Source organism: Apiospora marii (assembly GCF_038362585.1).
Source record: "Apiospora marii strain CBS 49790 chromosome Unknown utg000009l_segment0_segment0, whole genome shotgun sequence".
Taxonomy (NCBI): Eukaryota; Fungi; Ascomycota; class Sordariomycetes; order Amphisphaeriales; family Apiosporaceae; genus Apiospora; species Apiospora marii.
The window spans coordinates 4,078,050-4,087,476 of NW_027117381.1; the positions used below are offsets into that span (position 1 = coordinate 4,078,050).

A 9,427-nucleotide genomic window follows, 5' to 3' on the forward strand; every position below is an offset into this window, starting at 1 on the left:
AGTGGCTTCCCAAGTTCGCGCATTTGATCATTGAGAACCCCAGTATCAATTGAGCCACCAATCCAAGCCTCCAAAAAGCGTATGGCGCTGATCCCTCACCCACAAGTCAATCAAGCTCAGGCGACAACATATTACAACGGAGGGCAACTTTAACAAAGAATAGGGTTCGTGGCAGGCCCTTTAGATAATGCATACCATTTCGTATAATGAGTGCCTACTTGGTATGATGTCTTGACATATTCTAGAGATGTCCTCTGGGTAAAGAATCCAGCTATGAACCAGCATGCCTATCTCTCAACCCAACCCCAAGTCTCAGTCGGAAGGACCATGTCCCAACGATATATCCGACCTACGCCGGATGGCAACCTTGCTACCGACTGGCCTTCGGAGCCTTGAAGTTTGTACCCTACATCGTGGGAGCCGGATGGGGAGGCCCCGCCGCGGTATGAGTCTCGTGAGAGTGACCGCCTCCGTGAGGCCGCTCGCCGTCCTCAGTGTTCTTACCCGCGCCCTGGTCCGCGTGGGCCGGCGGCGGCATGGGGTTAGGGCGGGAGACGGGTTCTCCTCCTTTGCCGACGGGCTCGAACCCGACCTCACGGGCTGCGGGCTTGTTGCGCTTGTTTTGCCCGTAGTCGTGGTCAGTAACAGTGCTGACGCTGACCTCGCGGGCAAGATTGTGGGAGTCTGGGGATGGCCAAGCCGAGGCCACGGAGAGCAGGCTGGCAATAACGAGGAGAGGGGTCTGGAAACGCATCTTGCTTGGTAGGTACGGATGCTGAGAGAAGGCTTGTGGAGTATCGAGGGTCTGAAATGCTAACACCGATGATAGGATATGGGGTTCTGGGTGATTCTGGTCGTGGAGGAAGTTGCCAGAAACACCTGGGACGGTACTCAATCTTTATATTCGATTATTCGCGACACTCCGACAGCCTTGTGGCGTCTTTGGCGCGATGCCGCACAGGCAACGGGACCGAGCCCCACGGTGGGCTGAGCGAGGCTCGCCTGGTGTGTAGCCTCCCCCGTTTCGAACTGTAGCAAACAATGAGCGTTTGACGAGTCCGATTGGTTCAGTTGGGTAGTCTTTGACGACTTCTGGGGTATTACGGCCGGATGCAGTGACGCTCAAGATGGGCTTGGGGTCTCTTTTGAGGGCTGTGATATGCTTTTGATGTGCAAAGTGCTGGCAATGCCAATCAAGTCCAGGCGATATGGATGTAACATCATACAGACGGTTGGGGGCTGCAATACTTTACAGCCTACATCGTGCGACAATCTGGAAGCAGGCTGAGAGTGTGGGTATACCATTCCTGATCTTGCCTCGTATCTTGAGCATAGCCATCAGTATTCTGTCCTTCTCCTCTTCAGGAATGGTTCAGCGGTTGGCCGATCGTGATCACCATCCTGCTGTACCCTGATCTTGAGAACGTACTCTCTCGACGTGGCGGAGTTCGCTTCGCTTGCCCCTCCCTGCACCTGTCTTTGCTTCCGGGGCCGAGGTAGGAGAACGACACTGACAACGGCACCTCCGTCCTCATCGACGGTAATCGCCGGATACGCTGGGACGGTCGCCACCTGGTAATGGAGCTCCTCTGCTATCCCCACGTAAATGCCTGAGACCGTTTCGTCCAGTGGATTGCCCAGCCGTTTCCTTGTCCCCTGTCCTAGTGCCAGGACCCCAGCGCACGGGAAGCTTCTTTCGTCCAGGTTGATTATGACATCCAGCTGGAACCTGGATGCTCCGCTGCGCAATTCCATGTTGATGAAGACCAGCCGGTTGGGCTCGACCATGAGCTCATTCGACGTTAGGCGTGGCCTAGAAAAGCTCCCGTACAAGGATTTCAGTCGCGGGTGTGACGCGTGAAAGTCGACAAAGTATTTATTGCCGACCTCAATCTCTCTGGGGTAGTCCAGGGTGAAGACCGACGAGGACGTGACGATGCTCGAGTAATTGCTGGCGCGGATCACTGCCGGCTCTTTGCTAGGCACCTCTTTCCACTCCTGGGACCGAATCATGGTCATGTCGTAGAGCTCGTCCAGGTTGATGCGGCCGTAAGTACCGTCCACGTGCTCGAGTAGCGGGATGGCGAGGTGCTGGAAGGCGCCGAGGCCGCAGTTGAGGCGGATCAGGCACCGGTTCGTGTTGTCCGTGCGCCGCCAGCGCTGGGCGTCAATCTCCAGGCCTTTGTTTGTCATAGAGAAGCTGTTGTCGAAGCTAAAGGCTTCTATGCTGGCCGCGTCCCAGTATTCTCTGATCGAGGGCGCGAGAATGCCGCGGCCATGCTCATTAGCCGCTGTGAATGGTGTTAGTAGATTGTTACATCCCGGGGAGTGTTTCTTTAATCGTCGCTTAGGGAGAAGTCAAGTCCGTACCTTTCTGCTTCTGCGACCCAGTCATCTCGTGCCCGTTACTCGACGACTGCGACTCGAACTTCCACGCGAAGATGGAGTCGTCGTTGTAGACCGTAATGAGCTCCCGCTGCAGTCGGTTGAACGCCCGCCACCGCCCCTCGCCGTAGATCAGCGGCAAGCTGATCCCGAAGAGCCCGAGGAGCGAGTAGGTCTCGTCCTCCTCGACAGTCGTCAGGCGGCGGGACGCCCAGGAGAATCACATGGCGATAGAGCAGGAAGTGAAGTCAGTCGGGTTGAAGTTAGTCAAGTGGCGTGCCTCGATCTTGCTGGCCTCGCGGATCTCGTCGTACCAACTCTCGCGCGTGCCTATACGGCGCCATGTGCGGTCGACGAAGACCAGGTACGGGGGCGCCAGCAGCTCCTGAAGCGTTCAACCACGAGTGAACCACTTGGCCTGGATTAGATCAGACGCGAGTTCCAGGTGGGACGAGCTCGCGGGGTCGGCGACGTTGTCGCGGCCCGCGACGTCGTCCAGGTCGCAGCCCACGGGGACGGGGCGGCCGAGGGCCTCGTTGGCGTCCACGTCGTCGAGGTAGGCGTAACAGATGCCGGCGCTCTGGTACCAGCGGAACATGGCATTGATGGCCTCTTGCGTATCGGCGGGATTTGTCTTGTCGATGCAGCACGTGTCCATCCACGCCCATTCCCAGCCATCTCTGGCGGCGCGGTCACAATATTCTCGCAGCTTGGCCCACCCCTTTTGCTTGAAGATGTCATTTTCTATGTCGCCTTTCCTCTGCTTGAAGTCCTGGTATGTGATCTCGTCTTTGGGCGATATCCAAGTGTGAGAAAGGATGGCGTACTCTGGAATAGGAGTAGGCAAGTCGTTGACTTCAACCAACTTGTATTGGTCGGTTTTGAGGAGCCGCATGTTGCCAGAAAGCGGCAGGCACCGGCCATTCGTTAAGACCACGAAGACCCCGAGTGTCTGAAAGATAGTCGTGGGACTTCTTCACCCTTTCAATTGGTACGACCTCATTGTGGTTTTACATACCCTATCCATTTTCTGCAGTTCAGCAATGGGGAAACCACTTGGCTTAGAAACCGCCAGAAAATCGTAAAAGCCAAGGCCCGCTACTGCAAGTCGCACTGCGAACTTAAATTACGGCCCAGCAGAGCATGGGATCACGCACTTGACAATTGCGAAAATAAAAAGGTCGAAAAGTTCGAGGGGATTTCATAGTTCAGAATAACGCGTTGCTGTTCACCCGGCAGGTCTAGCTGAGCGATGCGTGGCATATACGGCCTAGCCATAGACCAACCCTGTGGCGAGCTCTGCGGGGTGCCTGAATCGAGAATTACCTACAGAGCCACATCCAAGCTGCAGGGATACCAAAATCACGAATTAAAAATTGATACCTGTCCCGCCCAAAGATTTTGTGTAAAACACGGAGCCGAAGGATCTGCTTCAACTTCACAGATCGGCGCGCCTCTAAGGTGGGCGCAGCCTCTTGGTTGTAAGACTCAACCACAAAAGCCAGTGAGTGGCTGGCTCCCTTCACTGTGAATGGTATTCGTTCCTTTGCCGTTGTTAATGGCCCCGCGGCGTCACAGCGCTCGCTGCCTGCAGCTGGACTCCTTAGTCCTTCACACCTGTGGTGCTCATCGGCAGAGATAGGTTACGGCTTAGCAGGCTACAGGACGAAAACTGCAAAATCAAGAAATTGCGGAAAGAAAACATTAGGACAGATGCCATAGGTCAGAATACTACGATTGCATCTAAGATGGTGGTCAGCCGGCATGCCCACATCAGCCACCAAAACCGCAAGCCGGTTACATGGTACCGCCCACATACGGTAGTCCTCTCAAAGATAAGTAATTGGGAAGGTTTGTAGCACTTCAGGCAAATGACTTACCTAGAGCTCGCCTGAGAAAGGCTCATGGAAGTTGACACTGCATACATCTAAATGAAACTTGAATCGTCGAAATCCACATGATTGAAGAATTCAAACGAACTCCATAGATCGGAAATCTCTCCACGGTATTCAATCTCTGCCGCTAATTGCGTACGATGCCCAGGCGATAGTCTTCGCAAGCCGCAGGCTGATGAACCACGACTTAGCTGTGTACAGGCTAGTAACGGGCCTCCCCAAACACTTACTGGCATCGCTGGAGGCGTCGATGCTGTCCAAATTTCAAAACTATAGAAGTCGAAGATTCTGACGAACTTCATAAGTCAGAGCTGTCTCTAAGGCGGGCTCATCCCCCAAGAGTCCAAGGTGGTGAGTTGCGTACCGACCCATGCGATAGGATAGTCTTTAAAAGTTGCGGGTTGAGGAATTACGGCTTGGCTGTGCAAGGGGGCCTATGGCCTACAATACTGCTTGACTGCCTGCTGTGAAGTCAGAATTACGGTGCCAAAGAATTTGGACGAACTTCATAGGTCGGGGTTGCCTCCAAGCACAGGTGGGTTCAGTGTCCAGGGTTTTGAAGGGATTGAGGGGTCATTCGGGAGGCCCAGCCCGCTGCCCACTATGGTCCCTCTTATTAGTACTGCTCTTAGCTCAACGCCGGCCACGTTTTGCGGCAAGCGGGGCGTACAGTACAACCCCTAGACATGTTTCTTTTATTATATACTTAATTCAATATTGTAAGTTGATGGACTTGGCAAGTGTCAGATTCTAACTAAGGCTGCCAAAATGATTCGATATGTTAAGACTCTCATTCCAAGCCGTTGATACCCCGCCCCTCTTCTGTGCTGTTCTTAGCTCCGAGTTATGAGACGCGCCACTGGTGTACCTGGGCTTGGCTGCTGAGCCCTGTGGGAATCGGCATTGGTAATGTCGCCGCCGCGCATGTCCTCAAGCTGTCCGGATGGGGGATCTTGGCGTCGATGTCTCCGAAGATATTGCTCATGGCGGTGGCTCCACCTAATATCGGCCGCAGAGTGGAGGCACACCGTGCTGTGCTGCCCTCATTCATCGTCTTCCCTCTTCACTCCTGGTCCGGAACCGCAGGATGGCCTTGTCTTGCGCAGTCGGAAGTTTTTACAGGCGGACGAGGTCGGGCTCTTCGCCAAAAAAGTCCTATGGCTCGGCGATTCGCCTGTGGATCTCCATCTGCGTGGCTTCGTCAGTCGTAAGTCGCTTCTGTGCACTCTGTTGCTGCTGGCGGCTATGTTCATGGTGGAACAAGGTAGCACGTTCGTCAGAAGCTGGTACGTGAGAAAGCCTATACTAGAGTAAAAAGCATGCATTTGAAAGCCCAATCAAACCGAAGGCTTATCGGCTATCTACTTAATATGTGGCAGTGCTATACGCCCCGTTGGGGCGAGGGGCCTAATATTAATAGATGCAGGTGTCAGATCTTCTGCATCTGGATTCAGACACCGCCATATTGGTGGTGGCTGGCTGTCAGCAGCCTTGTAGCCCAATGCTTTCTTTTTTCGTGGGCAAAACCTGTGGGATAGCTAGGTATAAATGACTACTTTCCTCCAGCTTACCAACGCTCAGCACAGTCAAGCGATCGCGGGTACAAGGCATGTTCTCCCCCCATCGCCCCTTTTCTCACTCACTTTGATTGTAGAACCAGCCCAGGACTGCCTTGTGTCTCGTCTGTTATTTCGAGATGCAAGAAACTCCACATCCACCTTCCGAAAGACCAAGGCCACCATGCCGCTCGCCGTCTCCAACATCGACGGCGGTGGCTTCGGCGGAATCAGAGACGATGCCACGCCCATCACGAGAAAGCCGCCCTTTTATCAATGGTCACATTGCGTCCCAAGACTCGCAGGTCTTGTACTCCGATTCGACTGGTGGAAGATCCGGTGAATATAAGCCTGTGGCTGCAGAAGAAGCATCTCTATCGCACGTTCAACGCTCGAAACGCGACATCAAACTGGCCACACTACTCACCGACTGTGTCGTAATTATATTGCCTGTCGCCCTGCTTGTCTTTGTGGCCATCTTGTGGTCTTTGAAAGATTCTCAAGTCAGCGAAGAGTCATATACGTCCTGGAACAACGCCATCAAAGTGGTAAGCGACTTCCACTGCACCGTACCATAGGTTATATTGACTCCATCTAGATGGCAACAGCATTGCCAATTATATATGCTACGGTGGTTGGCCGTCTCATGTCTGAGGCAACACGTTGGAGATTAGAGCATGGTGCCAGCGTAGGCTCACTAGAGCAGCTGATGGGCAGCCAGACAGTTGGCGGCACTATTACCACACTGTTCCAGTTCCAAATTTGGAACTTACTGACCCTAGCACTTTTGGCTATCTGGGCTCTTTCGCCTCTGGGAACCCAGTCTCTTCTGCAATTATCGCACCTAAAATCTGACCTTGAATGGAGCGATTCGAATACAACCTACTTTGACAATAGCGCAAAGAGCCATCTGGTCAAATGGTCTAGCTTTGAATTAGGCGTGGAAGAGCATCAGACCTTGAAGGCGAACCTTGGTGCCGTTGCAAGACTGTACACGACACTTGTTTCGACGCCCGAGTCCTCCAAGCTGAGTACCATGGACCTGTGGGGAAATGTCAAGATCCCATATTTGGATTCTGCGGACGACGACTGGAAAGATGTTACTCGGAATCTTAACAGTGACGGGTATTCCTCGTTAGCTGGCGTACCTCTCGGTCATATCAGTCCCGATCACAACGCTTCCTTCCCCCTTGAGTCAACCTACATTCAACTGCAGTGCGAATTGATCAAGAACAAGCATATAATGCCTGGGGCAGGCAATATGAGGAGTGACATGCTTGTGAATGCGTCTCTCGATTATGCCTCTTACGGTAGTGGCTTTAATCATCGCGTCTACCAGCTTCCAAATGGCACTTGGCATGGCATTCCCTTTCCCAGACAGGACACTAGCGGTCCAGCGACGTGGAGCCTAGGGCTTAATCGCTTCGTGGACCCGCTGTGGTTTGGAGGCAACAAGACCCATTATGCCGAGTTCTACCCTTCACCCAAGAACCCGCACGATGCCGACCTTCATCGACCCAACCTCTTTGCAAATCGGGGGGACATCAGAGCGGAGCCTGCAGGGCTCTTCTTCCGAGCCAGATGTCTATCTAACCAGGTGCAACATCCAATGTATTTCAACGGCCATTGTAGTGTCAGCCAGGCATACGTAGAGTCACGTGTGAACTGCACTCGGAAGCCAAACAGCCAGCACAGTTGTGCCGTGACAGCTCAACGACCTTCACGTCAGCCTCATGCCCCCAAGGCCATTACGCCGCTGTCTTTCCCCACAATATTTCGCTGGGTGTCCCAGGAGCTGCCCATAACCACCGGCGGTGACATTTCTTATCAGTCGGAGCCCTCCCTCTACTACCTAGCCGATCCCAGTCTCATGGCCATGGCCGACGACAATTTACCAATTGCGTTTTTAAAAAATGTGACCAATAGGGACCTGGAAGTCCGCCTCGGCCAACTCTTAAACACATACTATCAGCTTACCCAGATGACTCTAAATATCATGAGAGGGACCGATGGTGGATTGGTAGGTGACCCCAACATCACAGCCCCCGCCCAATACAATAAGAGCGTGCTCCGATTCGGCATTTCGGATGCTTGGGCGGCTCTGTGTCTCGCTTCCTGTGTCGTCATGCTGGCGGCGGGTGTCCTGAGCGTCATCATCGCCCACTGGGCTCGTGGCCCGGAGATATTGGGTTACGTGTCCACCGTGTTCCGAGACTCGAGACACATGGATTTGGCAGAAGGGTCCGGCCAACTCACGGCGGTGGACCTGTCCAAGAGCATGGCGAAGGAGAGGATACGGTACGGCGCTTTGCGAAACGGAGACGGCGACGAGCTGTGCATGGGTGTTGGGCGCGAAGAAGATACCGGGGGCATCACGGGAAAGCGAGGCCAACTTTAGCTATTGTTTAATCGTAGCCGGAATCTAACTACATCCTTCCTTCTATTATTTGAAGTTCTTTCAAAATTCCTGGTTTTTTAATTGCGAATTCTAAGACTCATTCACGGGCCGATCGTCAGCTTCTGCTTAGCCGTTACAAGATCCATGTAATCGATTATACCGATGCCGGGCATTTCCCCACACCGAAAGCGCCTTTCAGCACTTCCGCAGACGCGAAAGATGCCTCGGACATGTAATCAATCCAACTGGTATCGTGACTGCTGAGGCTTTCCGTCACCTCCTCTCCCATGAGGAGCTTTAACCAGGCCTCCCGTCGAGGATGCGGGACCAAGATGTTATCCATCCAGCTCGAGGCCGTGCTTCCGCCAAGCAGCTGGGTGGCGCCCATCATGGCATACCGCCCACCGAACTCAAAGCTTTGCACTTCGGCGTCAACGCCCTCTCGTGCCAGCCAGTCGCGGGCGAGATCGCGGCCAGACCAGGACCACCGAAGGGCCCAATGGATGGCGAGGAGAGCCAGCATTATCGCCCCATCCCAGCCTTCCTGCGCGGCTACGAAGAGCATGACCGCGAGCTGTAGCAGGTTGGCGGACCAGATCCACCTGGCCGCGAGGTGAGCTGATCTCCCCTCAGGCACCACGAACATGGGCTTGTTGAGCGGCGTGTCGACTATGCCCCTATCGCCAATATACGGATGCCACTCGGTCGCGTTCTCATGTGGTGCAGTCAGCATGCATGCATCGTGTGCCTCAATGCTTTTGAGATAGCTAGACGGACGGCGTATCGGTCCGCGCATCGCCACGAGCTCGGATGCGGAAGTGCAGACGATGATTGCTGCCGATCCGAAACAATTGAAGAGGCAGAGAACAGTCGCAACGCCGATAAGTGCAATGAAGTATGCCAGCTGGCCCAGGAGCGAGAGTCGCAGCGCGCTGATCCGACCTCCCATGGAATGCCGCCTTGGCGTCCGTTACAGCCAGCCCATAAGTGCCACGTCCCCATTCGTCTTCTGACCATCTCGCTATCCTGTGAGGTGGCATACGAGCAGCAGTATCGCCGCCCATTCAGCGACGATGTTGGGGAGTGGCGGGCAAGGGAGCGGTGATTTGATGTTTAGAGATCCTAGGTTGGCTCCGTCCGGGTTGGAGAATATCGCCATCGTTAGGTACTGGCGAGCCAGGGTTTTACTGCTT

At 54.1% G+C, this 9,427-nt stretch overlaps 4 protein-coding genes across 4 annotated transcripts; 1 reads left to right on the plus strand and 3 right to left on the minus strand.

Moving 5' to 3' along the window:
• Positions 1-406: 406 nt before the first annotated feature.
• Positions 407-754, minus strand: PG985_012856 (uncharacterized protein; the record flags this gene model as incomplete). Its single annotated transcript, XM_066832622.1, has 1 exon — positions 407-754. One exon carries the CDS (start codon positions 752-754, stop codon positions 407-409), a length of 348 nt encoding a protein of 115 aa, XP_066680672.1.
• Positions 755-1,338: 584 nt separating this feature from the next.
• On the minus strand, positions 1,339-3,280 carry PG985_012857 (Vegetative incompatibility protein HET-E-1; the record flags this gene model as incomplete). Its single annotated transcript, XM_066832623.1, has 4 exons — positions 1,339-2,291; positions 2,371-2,569; positions 2,666-2,770; positions 2,858-3,280. 4 exons carry the CDS (start codon positions 3,278-3,280, stop codon positions 1,339-1,341), a joined length of 1,680 nt encoding a protein of 559 aa, XP_066680673.1.
• Positions 3,281-5,976: 2,696 nt separating this feature from the next.
• Positions 5,977-8,234, plus strand: PG985_012858 (uncharacterized protein; the record flags this gene model as incomplete). The annotated part of the gene is made up of 2 exons (XM_066832624.1): positions 5,977-6,384; positions 6,435-8,234. 2 exons carry the CDS (start codon positions 5,977-5,979, stop codon positions 8,232-8,234), a joined length of 2,208 nt encoding a protein of 735 aa, XP_066680674.1.
• A 154-nt stretch (positions 8,235-8,388) lies between these two features.
• PG985_012859 (uncharacterized protein) lies at positions 8,389-9,183 on the minus strand (the record flags this gene model as incomplete). The annotated part of the gene is made up of 1 exon (XM_066832625.1): positions 8,389-9,183. The coding sequence occupies one exon, from the start codon at positions 9,181-9,183 to the stop codon at positions 8,389-8,391; it is 795 nt and encodes a 264-aa protein (XP_066680675.1).
• Positions 9,184-9,427: the final 244 nt, after the last annotated feature.